Source organism: Corapipo altera, unplaced genomic scaffold, assembly GCF_003945725.1.
Source record: "Corapipo altera isolate COAL_440 unplaced genomic scaffold, ASM394572v1 49, whole genome shotgun sequence".
In the NCBI taxonomy this organism is placed as follows: Eukaryota; Metazoa; Chordata; class Aves; order Passeriformes; family Pipridae; genus Corapipo; species Corapipo altera.
This window is the reverse complement of record NW_020884879.1, coordinates 14573234-14587269: the sequence shown is the minus strand read 5'-3', so window position 1 is coordinate 14587269 and position 14036 is coordinate 14573234. Positions and strand designations below refer to the sequence as shown.

The following is a 14036-nucleotide window of genomic DNA, read 5'->3' as shown; positions in this document are numbered from 1 at the left end:
AAACCCAGTTTACAAATTGCCCCTGGAAAAGAAACCTTTCCTAATGCACTTTCTCTGTATGAATGTCAGCTGAGCATCTTACACTTAAGATCCTCTCTGAAATAAGAAAGGATTTTTTCCTGAATAAGAAAATCAGGATCTATCTTTTTGCATGCAATGTTGTGTGTATTTTGTTACTGGTTCTAAAGATAAATATAATTTGATAGAATTGAGTCAAATAAATTTAACTTTTGCATGCATTTTCCCCCTTGAATAACAAGATCTTCGTCTTCATTGTAAAGAACCAGATTTCCAAAGCTGAGGTAGTAAGTGAGTGGTACTGTAACTCTGAGGTGCCACATGCTTCTGTTAAACTGTTGTGGTTTAACCCCAGCCAACAACTAAGCCCCACACAGCCACTCTCTCACTCCCACACCAGTAGGATTAGGGAGACAATTGGAAGGGGTATAAGCTAGGAAACTAGTGGGTTGAGATAGAGGCAGTTAAATAGGGAAAGCAAAAGACACACATGCAAGCAAAGCAAAACAAGGAATTCAATCACCATTTCCCAGGGGCAGTCAGGTGTTCAGCCATCCCCAGGAAAGCAGGGTCCCGTCACATGCTATGGTTACCTGGGAAGACAAATGCCAAACATCTAAACATCCTCCCCCACTTCATATACTGAGCATGATGTCATATGGTATGGAATGTGCCTTTGGTCAGATGGAGTCACCTGCCCCAACCTCCCATGCACCCCCCAGTGCAACCCCCATGCAACCCATACCAGCCCCTGTGAAGAAAATGAACTCTACCTCAGCCAAAACCAGCACATAAAGCTAGTGAGCCATTTGCCTTCAGAAACAGAAAATTCAAAACACTAAATAAAGCTCTTATGTGTAGCTGTCATTGTTAGTCCTGAAATTAATACTAACCGAGAATGATACTTCTTGTTTTAGCTGTTGTCATCAATGATATTCAGATCAAGAAAGACAGAAAAGCATACATCAAAAAAAAGTTCATTCTTGTTTAAGCAATTCCCAGAGAAGAATGTCAATACTTTCGGTGAGCATGTTCAAAGTGGCAGCTGCTCGATTGCTGACTCAGTGCAGCACATTGGGAAGTTGCCTCCTGATCTCTATGGCGTGGAGTTATCTTTCCATCTTACACTTCCCTCTGCCTTACACACACCCATTTAAAACTGTTTAATGGATCATTAGTATTTCTTAATGTGGGTTATGCTGTGTAAGCCATCTAAAAAGCATGGCTTATTTCCCATAGGTTCTGAGTATTTCTGGATTAAAGATTTTACTTTCTTGTATGTTAAATAAAACATTGAAGACTTGCATTAATTACTTCCAATCCAACAAAGGCCATGGGGTTTCACACAGAGAATCCCACAGCCAAGCAACTCACATCCAGCTAAAGCAGACCCCTACCAAAATCTTCCTCTGATGAAACAGCAAAGTGGGTCTTGTTTTCACTCTGGATCTACTCTCCCTCTCGCTTTTTATATTCCATAATAGTTTGGCTACATCCCAGCTGCATACATGTATCATCAGGCCTATACTTTGGCCTGTCCTAAACCCCTGCATCTGAAGTCTGCAATTGCCCTTAAGTAAAATCATCCACACTGTCATTTGATGAATAAATATTCACACTTCTCTAGCTCCAGGAAAGCCTGCTCAGCTCTCACTGCTCACTCACACCAGCTACAATACTGTGCTTCTCACATGGCCGCTACCAAAGGGAAAATGGAGAGCCAGACCTGTTGGGGTTCTCTTTACCCTGGTTTTCCTTTCTCTTTTCTTAGAGTGAGAACAGCTGAGTTTACAGAGACCCTTCCAGACTGAACATGTATAAGGGAACAGTTTAGAAGTATTTCCTTAAATATGTGTGGGTCTGAAATGGAATTATGGTGGGATCTCAGTAACTCTAAATCTTTTAAAAAATCCCTTGATACTATGCCCTAACACTTATGTACACACCCATACACTAGAATGGAGCCCTTCTGATATGTATTTTAGATGTATTTTGAAAGTAATTATTACTGAGAAAATACAATAAAAGGTTTATTGCTACACTGTGATGTAATGTATTTAACATAACTGCAGAATATGCTATGGTTCTACAATACACCATATTCTACAATTCAAATATCAGCATGGTATTTGAGACAAAAGGAAAAAGGATATAATTGGAAATGTTCAAAGTACTTGTTTGGCTTTGGAATGCATTCCCATTATAAACATTGAGATTTCCCCAAGAAGCAGAAGTTCTGAATTTCAACATATTTTTATTCTTCTGTGGCTGTGTCCTGCCTTTTATTTGCTCCTGGGCTAGAGTTGGAATCTGTGGGACCTGACCAGATACAGTCCATGTGTGGCTTCATGCAGGAATGGTTTTATCTGGACAAGTGACATTTCTACTAGTCCATCAGACACCGATAACCAGTAGGCAAATACACTTGAGAAACCCTTATACAGTAATGGGAATGAGATAAAATGAACAAATTGGAAAGAAATACCCTAAACGTTCATGCTGAATTGTAGCTATAAAACCAGAGAATAATTTGACATGAAGGGAGCAGAGTGTACCTGGAAAAATATCACTCTGTCTCTGGTAGAAATTTTTCTTACCTAAATCACGCTGAAAATCTGGCTCTTTTGTGGCTCTGGCATTTCTCAGATTTGAAATGTACTTTTGAAGGTAAGGCAGGAAAGTAATTCTCAGTCATTTGGGAAAAAAGAAGAAGAAACAGCTGCAGCAGCTTGTTACAGTTTTAGACTTAAATAGTGTGTTGATAGAAGAAAATCACTAGATGTCTTTGTGGTTATAACGGTGGAGTCATCTGGTGGGAGAAAATCTTCATGGACCAAAGAACAACTATTTCTACTTTTATATGTCCTTGGGGTTTTTTTAAATATATCTAAAGCACCTCTTTTATGGTAACAGGGTTAGCAGCCAGGGTGGTGTCTCTGAACTCTGACCACAAATCTCACCATGCCACTTCCCTAAGTGCACTCTGCAGCAGGCTGGTTTTGGCGCTGTCAAAAAGACGGTAATGGGAATTCCATCACCACTTTTCTTCCAGCTCTTTCCATTGGATTTCCTGCACTGAGGCAGAACACAGTGTGTGTACAGTGGGAAAGCCAAAAAAGTACATAATATTGTGTCATCAATCACATCAGAGCAGAGAAGAAGAGCACAGCACCAGAGATCTGCTAATTTAGGGTGGCTGGGAAGTCCTGGGCAGTTGGGACACCTGCTGTTAAGTTCTCTGTCAGTGACACGGCTAAGTGTCCCATAGCCTAGTGAGAACACCTCTTTGGGGAGGCACTTGGGCAGGCAAACTGAGGACATCTCCCTGGGGGATGGGTCTGGGGTACCCCAGACTTGTGTGCTGGACCCAGTCAGTGCATGTTCGATGCTTACAGAATGACAGAGGAGCCCCAGTGGAACTGGGGCTGGAAGGCAAGTCTCCCTGCTCCCCAGGGAATCTGGGGTCAGTTCTCCCACATCACACCACAGTGAGGATGTTTGAGTATAATTTTAAGGACATGTCCAAGCTTGCCTGAGCCCCAGAGGCTGGCTGAGCATAGAGGTGTCTGGCTGCAGAGAGGATTCAGCAATTCTCACTTGGGCTGGAGGCAGTGTTGGAAACCTCGAGGCCAAAACGTGGCTCAGCACAGCTGGTTGGAGATGCCTCCCTGTCACCCAGGGAACCCCAGCCTTCACTCTTTTGGGCCCCGGGAGGCCAAAGAATGGTTTGTGGTGCAGGTGAAGTCCATCATCGTGGTCTTGTACATACCGACAGAGTAGCTTTTGAAAGAGTAGCCCGTGATGGATGAAGGGAACCCCCCCCGAGGCCGCCAGCGTCAGGCAAAGGTAAACGCTGACACACAGTTTCAGTTTTAGTTCCGTTTAATTTAGAATTTAGTACTTAAATTCAGAACCTTCAGAAAAGCCGACAGCATCCCTCGTCGGCCGGCCCGGACGCGGCTCCGCGGTGCTGTGGGTACCAGCCCGAGAGCACAAAGGCTGGCAGGGCCTGGGCGGGGCGGTGGGCGCCGGGCAGGGCAGGGGTCCCACCCGCGGGCAGCCCCTGCTCGTACCCCTCAGGGCGGCGATGGTGGAACAGTCGGGCTGGAGCGTTTTGCTGGCACGGCCCGGCGGCTGCGGCGGGCGCTGTCCGGGCACTGCGGGGCCGGGGCCGGGGCGGAGGGCAGGTGTCCGGCTCCCCCTGCGCGGCTGCCCCCGCCAGGTCCTCACCGGGCTTGTCCCTTACCGGGACTTCCAATTATCGCTGAAGCTTAAGTCCTTAATTTTCTTGGCTGCAAACCCGGTAACGAATCGCTCAGACTTTGTTTTTCCACTGCTCCCGAGGCTTGATTTATTGTGTCTCTGTTATCGCACAATCGGGCTTCGTTCCAAATGTTATTCTGAGCTAATTCTATATCCCGGTATTTATTTTGACTGTCCCTTCTCATTAGCGTTACTGATTTTTATTCGCTCCCCGTTCCCTGTTACTGATTTTTATTCGCTCCCCGTTCCCGCCCGGGCTCGCCTCATCCCGTTCGTGTTTCCATCCCGCGTTGGACCCACGCGTGTGGGTCGGGCCCCTGAGCGGTGCCTGGGCAGCCACGACCCCGCTCCCTCCGCGCGTCTCACCCGGGGGAACCCTCTCGGCCCCGGGAACCTCAGCGAGCCGGAGAAGCGGCGGCGGAGCGGGGAGAAAGGACTTGCTTTTAGCAGGGCATCATCGCCTGCGCTCCCAGCCCAGAGATTAAATTTCTCTCCTCCAGCAAAACCGTTACTTTATCCTAAGAAAAACAGCGCGGACGGGGCGAGCGGCGGTGGGACCCGCACGGACCCGGGGCCGGGCCGGCGGAGGGCGGGGAGCGAGGGGAGAGTGGGGCGCTGCCGCCCCCCGACAGCTCCGTGATTGATGACCCACCCGCCCGGGAAGGGGCGGTCGCTGCCGCCCGGGCTGGCGGGGGGAGCCCGGCGGCCAGGTGCGACCCAGCCCCGCTGCATCCACCGCCGCGACGGCTTATAAGCGGCGCCGCGGGGCCGGACGGGGCGCGACGGGACGGGACGGGAGAGGAGAGGAGAAGGAACGGAGCGGGCTGCGCCGGGCTGTCCCCCTCAGCACTGGGCGGGAACGGTAAGTTCATCCCGGGCCGGGCACTGCGAGCTCCTGCCGGATCGCGGGGAGCCGGGTTCGCCCGGCGGGGTGTGGGACGGGGACGCAGCAGCCGCCGCGTCCCGCACCCCTGGGCAGCAGGCGAGGGTCACCGCGAGCTCCTCAGTGAGCGCCGGTGCTACCCTCGCACATCGTAAGGCAAGTTTCTATTTCCCTGCGCCACAGAAAGGATTTTCCTTACCTGTTACCAGAGTTATGTAGAGGGCAAGGTCTTTTTAAAACCGATGCAAAATAATTCAGATTCACTATATTCCCCCCCCCCCTCCCCCCCCAAGGAACAACGGAAAAGTTTAACTGAGATTTCCACCCGTTTCTTTTCAGCCTATGTGCTCTGCTCTGGCGTTTTCCATCTTTTCCTTGCCTGTGTGGGCAGGTTGCCTTCACTGCCGTTTCGTTCACATGGAATGTAAGACTAAAATTAGTGTCGTGCCGGTTGTTTTGGTAAAAGATTTTAGACCAATTATGTCTTTGTAATGTCAAATTAAAACACAAATGCATCTGCCCGCATTAGAAATATTGCACTAGAAATGTTTTAGAAACAATACAAATACTTTAACTTACTTTCGCAGCCCCAGTTCTCTCTGCACATCAGGCGGCAAGTGGATGTTTGCAAAAATTACCACGACTGCGGTAATAACAACCCTCTTTCTTGTAAAATTCTGAAGGGAAGATGACTATTGCCCAGAGGCGTTTTATTTACTTTAGTTTTCAGCAGCATTTTTTGGATCATGAGGTTTTGGTGACTCCTGGGTTTGTGGTGAGCACAGTACCCAGAGTGTGTGTCCTGATCACACCGGGGAGAAGAGTGATGCTGCCCAGTCCCAGGGTGCAACAGAGGAGATCCTGGTGCAGGAATCACCGTGGTTTGGCTACACATATCCACATACCTACAGCAGATCCTGTGTTTCTGCATAGCAGATTTTCACAGATCATTTGCTGTTTGTACTCGATAAGAAGTCTGACAGTGGAGAACTTTAATTCAGAGTGAAATCTCTGATTTCCACAGATGAAACCTTTTACATTTTTTTAATATAGGCCTAGGATTTCATCTGATGTAGATGTGAATCTCCTAAAACAGAAACTCCCACTCCAAGGGGCACCCAAGGAGATGAGGCTTTTAGGTACGTGCATTACTGTGTAGTATTCCAGTTCTAAATCTGGTTATACACCAGCACGGCGAAATCAAAACTGTGTGTAAATCAGCCTTAGTCATGTATTTCATCGGAGGAGCAGGTATCTTTACAAACTCAGTCTGTCCATATCCTTGGATATTCTGGACTTCTCCAGTAATCAGGGAAGACTTCCTTGTATCAGTGGGAATTAGATGGTATGGCAAATGAAAAGTCCTGCTGACAAACATAAACTTCTGTCAGTTTTCATGATTGTCTTAATGATTGTCTTTATGTCATCTCTGCAATGATAATTTTTTTTAAACTAAAATGCATCCAGATCTGACTGTGCCTGACACAATGAGAAAACACCAAGAAAAAAAGCACATAGGTTTTTTTTTTATTTTAAACTAGAGGCTAGGACCGTTTTTCAGACCTTGCTCTAGACAAGCTCATGTAGTCTTAATGTGAGCTTTATTTTATATCAATCATAAATACTACAAGAAAAAAGAAGAGTGACATGTTTTCTCCTTGGTTTACAGCTACAGTGTGCACAGAATATTTCACAAATAATTTCAGTCTAACCTGTACTGATATTGAAGAGACCATGACATGATAAAACTGTGAACCAGATTAACATCAAATTAATCACAATAGAACATCTGAAAAAATAACAATAATAATATCTTATAAATACCATCAAAGTATTGCAAAAAGGATTGTTTAGAAACCTTTCCTTGTTTTTGCTAGAAATCTTTGACTTCCGAGTGTGCTTGAAATGCTTTGTAAAATCAAGACCCAGTTCTTGTAAATTTAGATCTTCAGTCATTTATGTGCACCAATTTTATTTAAAATTTTAATATTACATAGGTTTTTTATGAAATTAAAAGGTTTAATAACTTGTCCTTGCCCTTGTCTAGCCAGACTGTCACAGAAACACCTGAAAGCTGAAATCTGGGACTACCAGGAGGGCTGCTTGACTGAGGACAACAGGATCAGGTATTATTCCAGCTAAGAAGTGCTACACTTTGGGGAATATTGATCGAGGAACTGAACTAATTAAAAGATTTTGAGTTTTATTACAGGCAGAACTGACTGACCTTGTGGACATTATTTTCAGCTTTGCTCAAAATAAGTTTTTTGTCATTGTTTTCAAAAGGTTCTCTTGCCCTCCAATGGCTATAATAGAGGTTAAAAGATTCTTTTGAAATTCGAAAATGTAGATGATACAGAACAAGCACAGAAATTATTTTAGTAACATTAGGGGTGGGACGACAGGAAAAGTCAGTTCCTGATCCTTTAAAATTATGGACCAAATTTTGCCTTTCAAAAGCTGAGTCCACGCTCTGTGGCTCCACTTATTGCTGCATCTGAAAATGATATTTTTCTTTCTCTAATCCATGAAGCACTGATCACCTGTGAGACTGTTGATAAAATAATTGCAGCTAAATAGAAAATACAAAAATAGTCCCACATCCCAAACCATACGAAGAATATGTTTTAAAAATTGCATTTAGCCTAATTTTTAGTAATTTGTAAACGGAAACCACTGTGTCAGTGCTGCTGAGCGTTGCCTGTTGGATTTTCTCAGAAGCCATTTCTGGGCTAGGAGTAACAAAAAATTTGCTCAGTGTAATACTTTCAAACAAAAATTATTAAATCCCAATCATTGAAGAGTTTAACTTCTGTTTCTCTGCCTGTGTGAAATCAAATTTGAAAGCAGCCAGTAGAAAAGCAGCTCGCACAGCTGCATCCCAGCTTTTCCTGGCACAGGCAGCGCTTGCATTTCTGATCATCTTTGTTTTTAGAGAGTTTCGGCGCACTGTAGCAGCTGCCCTTAGAGATGCTCTTGTTGCTTGCAGGACCCTCCCTGCCAGGGAAGTCACCAATGGACTGTGGACACTTAGCTGGCAGCAGCGAGGAGATCTCCAGCCCGGGCGTAGAGCCCGATTCCCTGCTGCCTTCTGCTGCCGGCGGCAATTCCTGCCCTGCCTTGGTGGGTGGGCAGCGGGCTGGGGCACCCCCGGGCCGACCTGCGGCCGCCAACGCCGCTCGGGAGCGCAGCCGGGTCCAGACCCTGCGCCACGCCTTCCTCGAGCTGCAGAAGACTCTCCCCTCGGTGCCGCCCGACACCAAGCTCTCCAAGCTGGATGTGCTCCTTCTGGCCACCACCTATATCGCGCACCTCACTCGCAGCCTGCAGGATGAAGAGGAGTCACCGGGAGAGGGCTTGGGCACCCTCCGAGGGGATGGATATCTCCACCCTGTCAAGGTAGGAGGGCTGAGCAGCAGCTACCACCTTCTGTCAGTGGAGAAGTACATTGGCCTTAGATATGTAGATGAAACTAAAGATTTCAAACTCATGCATTGTTGGTAGAGGTAATACAAGAAAATCCTGTCTGGACCAACCATTGTGCTTAGGTGCTAGAGGCCTGATGGAAATATTTTGGAGCTTTGTCCCTCCAGCTTCAGGGATTTTCCACCAAAATATCAAAAATAATGTAGGTCCAAACTTAGAGGGACTTGGTCCCTTGGAATTGAAGGCAGAGGGCAGCACCAGAGGAGTACTGGTGCCTCCATGTTCCCCATATGGAAACCTTGGTGGTCTCCCACCAGACCCATTGGTTTCTGCTGGTAGCGTGTGTTTGTGGTGAGGTGATGCACGGTCCCGCAGCAGTGACCCCAGCCACGGCTGAGCCTGCTCTTCTTCTCCTGCCGAGGCAGCCACAGTATGGAAGGTGGCATTAATTACCAGCCATGTGTTAATTCCTTCCATAAAAGTGCTTTTATGAAGCATTTATTTTGTCTAGTTGGTATACAGTCTTCCCTTCATCAAAATAATCACAGTGATACAGAAGTAATGAGAAAGGGGAACTGCTCTTGGAGAGGGCCTGGGGCTGGAAACTGTTTCCAAATGCATTGCTCACTGACTGATGGGGCTCAAATACCACGGGATATTTTCTTTGGCACTGGTCACAGGGAATGACTTAGAGCGCTGGGGTGTTTTCTTTTTCCTTTTTTTTTTTTAAGAGTCTGAATTCAGAATGATTTAATTAAGTTAAATTTGTGAAGTAATCGCTAATTTCTATAAAGTGCCTAATTCACAGGGAGTTCCTTGTTCACAGTGTTGGTTGCTGTAAAAAGCATGATGTGAACACAGGCTTCTGGGGCCATTTAAATGATTAGCAGGCTCATTAAGAAAGCAAAACCTCTACATCAATTAGAAGATGGCTATAATTTAAGTAAAAAAAATATTATTATGTATTTCAAAATAAGTTCAAAATAGCTTCTGTTAGTTTCCTCAGTCAGAGTGAAAGGACACAAGTACACTTTGTCAGCTGCCAACTACTAATGGCAGAAAAATACTCTTAAACAGCTGCTACAGCAGTTAAATGATCCAGATGTGCATTTCCCAGGCTACTGGAATAGAGCAATATTGGATTCAATTAAGCTATTTTTTTTTATAATTTTATTTATATCTCATTTCAATGCATCTAGTTTTGAGATTCTATCAGCCTAACCAATATTTCTACTATTCCTGGTGGTAAGTGCATTTTTTTAGTTGGCACTGGATGAAAGTGTCACAAACAAATCCTAGCAGGTGCTCCAAAAACCCCAAAGTGCAGGTTATGAGACAACCTGTACAGATAAAGACTTTAACTGCACTGATATATCAAGTACAGTAAATGCAATTAGTGAGAAAAGTAAAATATTCAAGTACAGTTGTGCGTACACCAAATGAAAAATATAATTAATGACTAAACTCAGATGTCTCATTGGTGATAAACCCATAACATCATATTTGAAACAAAATTACTAAATGAGATTGTACAGTCTTTCCAAGTCAGAATATGCTGCTGCTCTAGTCTTTAAATAAAAGAGCTCAGATGTAACTGCAGTATTAAGCTTCTCTTACCCAGAGGTGCAGGACTGTTTGCAGTAAATAATTTGCTGGGGTTAAGAAACTCAAGATGTCAGAGTAAGTTTTTAACACCAGGGTAATTGATGATTCCAAAAATCAGTGAGTGGAAAGATTAATTGTCGCATCTGAAATCGCTGAACAAGAAGCTGCCAGTGTTGCCAAGGAGCAACCACATTCAATTCCCTTTACCACACAGTTTTTAGCAGCCCCTGTGCTGTGGTCAGTGTTGTGGGAGTTGGCACAGATGGGTGTGCACATAGGGCTGCAATCCCTGCAGATGCAGGTGTATCCCTGGAGTATCCCTGGTGCCTTGAAAAGGAACGTTTTGTTTTACTCTAACAGAACATCCACAACACAAACTGTGCGAGGATGACTGACCAGCACAGGCTGCTCCTGTCTGCTGGATCACAGCAGGGCTGGGACCTGTGCCTTGAGATTAATTACCAAAGCAAATATCCAGGCTGAGGCTTCCTTACCAAGCTCCTAATATTTTCCAACAAATGACAAAATGGGAAATGTCTGGTGATAGCAATAATTTCCTATTTTCTCGTACTGTGATTCCATCAACGCTTTTCCATCAGCTGTGCTGAGAACTGCAGTCAGAGTGCAAAGCTCCCAGGTATCTCAGCTCAGTGCTTGTCTCCTCTCTTACAGAAGTGGCCCATGCGTTCCAGGTTATACATTGGAGCCACAGGACAGTTTCTGACTCACTCGGCACAAGGAGACAGCGCAAACCATGGGGAAACATCAACAACTTCACAAATCTAATCTCCCTTCTTGCTTTTAAAAAAATTGTTATTTATTACACCTTATATATATATTTAAGTTAAAAAATAATATCTATAGACAAACTATAATTCCTGAAATACTGTTTGTGGAGGAGAATGAATTGATTCTTAAATGTAATTAATACCTCATTAAGTTAACATGATGCATTTCTATCAGAGGACATTGCTGGGATCCGAATGAGGGGATCTGGAGGCGGCAACTGCAGCCACCAACAGGAGCAGCAGCCCAAAGGCAGACCTGCCAGCAGAGTAGGTATCCTTGTTCCCTCTGGGACAAGTGCTGAGGAAAAGAGAAGAGAAGGAGCAGTGGTACTGACCAAGTAGAGAGCAATACAGGCTTGTGTGACAGGCAAAGGGCAAGTCTAGAAATAGCAGTTGCAATCCCACATGCACTTTCTCCACTGCTTAAAGCTGGTGGCAGAAATCTCCCTGATCACAGCCATCAGGTCAGAGCTTTACCCTTCAGATAATCCGACATGTATGTAGCTATTGCTGGAAATGTGGATGCATGTTCACCTCAAGTAAAAATGTAATGAAACCTGTGTTGCACACAGCACTGTATGTGGCAGCTGTGTGTTGGGCACTGCTTGTATCCATCCATAGGACTGTGCTGCATGTTATGGGGTTTAATGTGTGTTTGTTACCCCAGCACAGCTACGTGTCTGCTCACAATACCATGGCTTTCAGCGGGTTCACATATTGATGCAAATGAGCCCAAAGTGTTGGCTTGTTCATAGCACACTTGTTCACTTAAATATCTTCTATATTTAGGCAAGAAAAGTTGAAACTATATGCACATATGTCATCTGATGTATCTGTTCTGTAAAACACTGTACTTCTCATATGGTTTGTTATTGCTGAGGTAAACATTCTATTAAATATTATTCAATGAACATTATATATTTTCTCCGTTCCAAAATCTGTATCAGTTTCTCATTGTACAGGACCAACAGTTTCTAATAGTAATATTCTGTGTTTATAGGTGCTGTCTTCTTTCTAAGGGCTTTACAGTTTAAATTTAAAAATGACATTTAGGAAAACAAAAATACTAGCCAGGCCAGCTTTCCTAAAAAAAGTATGGTAAAATCTGGAGCTCTCCAGCACCCTGGCAGCATCCTGAGCTTTTAAGAAGATTGTTCTTTTAAATGGTAAACATACTTTTAATATTTTGAATACATTCTATATATATATATATATATTTATTTTAGGCATATTATTTACAATTGTAAGTGGTTTATTAGAAGATGATTATTACATAGCCAGAGCAACATGCAATACAAAAGGTACAGCATTTTGTGAACAAATTAAGTACAAAAGGGCAGTTTTGCATAGAAAAGAATCTGCTCATAGAGGAATGTCTGACTTTCAAGAACTATACGTACTTTCCATAGTAGCAAAAAGTGGGTTAGCACTACCTCTTGTTAGTGGGACAGCTGTTTGTACTTGGAGTTATTAACAGGGAGATGTGAAGGAGTGGCAAAGGGGGTGATAATTAAGATGAAGGCGTGAGAGGACAGCCAGGGATTCCAGGAGGATCGCACCATGCACAAGATGAGGGTGTAGAACACAGATTGCACTTCAGAAGCACAGAGAATTCAAACCAGTTTTGTATGTCACTGAGATGTAAAGGAACACATCAGGCCAGGGGAAGAAGGGCAAGTGAAACCTCAGCTGGCAGTCCATGTCCAACCTGAGCTGCTCTGTGCAGCAACCATCTGACAGTAAAAACAAGATGTGGATGAATTGTGCATAATAGAATGGTGTGGAGAGAACACAAAGAGGGATGATGTTTTTCATCAGCTGCATGAGCTTACCTAGCCCAGAGGTGCTGGTTACTTCATAGGCTCTTAAATAATACACCTGGAAGAGACAGAATTCAAGAAAGGAAAAAAAAAATACAGCTCCCTGGTTTTAAAGGCTTCTTCCTGTAAATGTAATTGAAAGATTCTGACTGCTTATTCATGAAGTAGGGGTTCAGCTTGGGTATCAGGAAGAATTTCTTCACAGAAAGCTTGTTAAGCTCTGGAACGGGCTGCCCAGGGAGGTGGTGGAGTCACCATTCCTAGAGGTGTTCGAGAAAAGACTGGACATGCCACTTAGTGCCATGGTCTAATTGACAAGGTGGTGATCGGTCAAATGCTGACTCAGTCTTTTCTGACCTGTGATTAAGCATGGAAAATTCACAATAGTAAAGGTCAAAAACATGGAAAGTTAAGAATGGGTGGCACAGAGAACACATCTTTACTCTGACACTTATCACCGAGTTGCAAGATCAGTATCAGTTTCTCATTGTACATGATAATATTCTGAATTTATAGATGCTGTCTTCTTTCTGAAGACTTCAGTTTAAATTTTAAAATGACATCTAGGAAAAAAAGGAAAACAAAAATACTAGCCAGAGCAACTTTCACTAAAAACATACGGTAAAATCTGGAGCTCTCCACCACCCTTGCAGTATTCACAATGGAGAATTTACAATGCTCAGAAGACAGCCAGAGGATCGGAGCAGCAAATATTGTAGCTACTTTGTACCCACAACATTTGTAGAAATTGTGGCCACATCCGTAGGACTTTACCAGCATTTTATAGACTTATTAAAAGCCAATGATATGCAGAATTACAGCAGCAGTTTTTCATTTGAGAAGAACTCCCCATACTTATGAGTTGGTTTTTTTTTTTTTTTTCATTGAGACATATTCTGCATTAGAATTTTTATTCCTTTCCTTCCAGAACCAAGACACCAGGCAAGGCAACCCACTCCCTTCGACCAGTACGAGAGCTCTTGTCTATCAGCAATTTCCACACCAGGAACACAACAGAGCCCCTAAGCCTGTTCGTTTAAAACATGTTTGGTTCTAATATGACAACTTTCTAGGAACAGCTAATATCCCCGTATGCTGAAATACAAGAGTTTGGCATTTAGCACTGGAAATACGCAAGGCCTTAGGAATAAAGGCGTGCGATGTTTACACATTGCTACCGAAAGGTGGCATTTTTCACGCAGTAACCTAAAAGATCTCGGTTTATTGTCAGCA

At 44.1% G+C, this 14036-nt stretch overlaps 2 protein-coding genes across 6 annotated transcripts in view; both read left to right on the top strand.

The window, feature by feature from the left end:
- Positions 1-2558: 2558 nt before the first annotated feature.
- LOC113944876 overlaps positions 2559-14036 on the top strand; it is a 28147-nt gene continuing 16669 nt past the window's right edge. For all 4 annotated transcript variants that reach the window (XR_003526860.1, XR_003526859.1, XM_027638507.1 and 1 more), the window contains exons 1-2: positions 2559-2569; positions 3669-3671. The gene's annotated coding sequence lies outside the window, so the exon portion shown is untranslated. The remainder of the gene's footprint in view (positions 2570-3668; positions 3672-14036) is intronic.
- TCF24 (transcription factor 24) lies at positions 5075-11837 on the top strand. Of its 2 annotated transcripts, none has more exons than XM_027638509.1 (4): positions 5075-5143; positions 7216-7290; positions 8154-8563; positions 10868-11837. In XM_027638509.1, exons 3-4 carry the CDS (start codon positions 8180-8182, stop codon positions 10979-10981), a joined length of 498 nt encoding a protein of 165 aa, XP_027494310.1. In that variant the 5' UTR covers positions 5075-5143; positions 7216-7290; positions 8154-8179; the 3' UTR covers positions 10982-11837. The 2 variants fall into 2 exon arrangements, with proteins under 2 accessions (XP_027494310.1, XP_027494311.1); XM_027638510.1 differs by having other exon boundaries at positions 7212-7290.

Bases quoted from the DNA above. Each gene is read 5' to 3' on its own strand.
- TCF24 (XM_027638509.1), top strand. From the start codon at position 8,180: ATGGACTGTGGACACTTAGCTGGCAGCAGCGAGGAGATCTCCAGCCCG. The intron at 8,564-10,867 runs GTAGGAGGGCTG...CCTCTCTTACAG, and splicing joins GATATCTCCACCCTGTCAAG to AAGTGGCCCATGCGTTCCAG.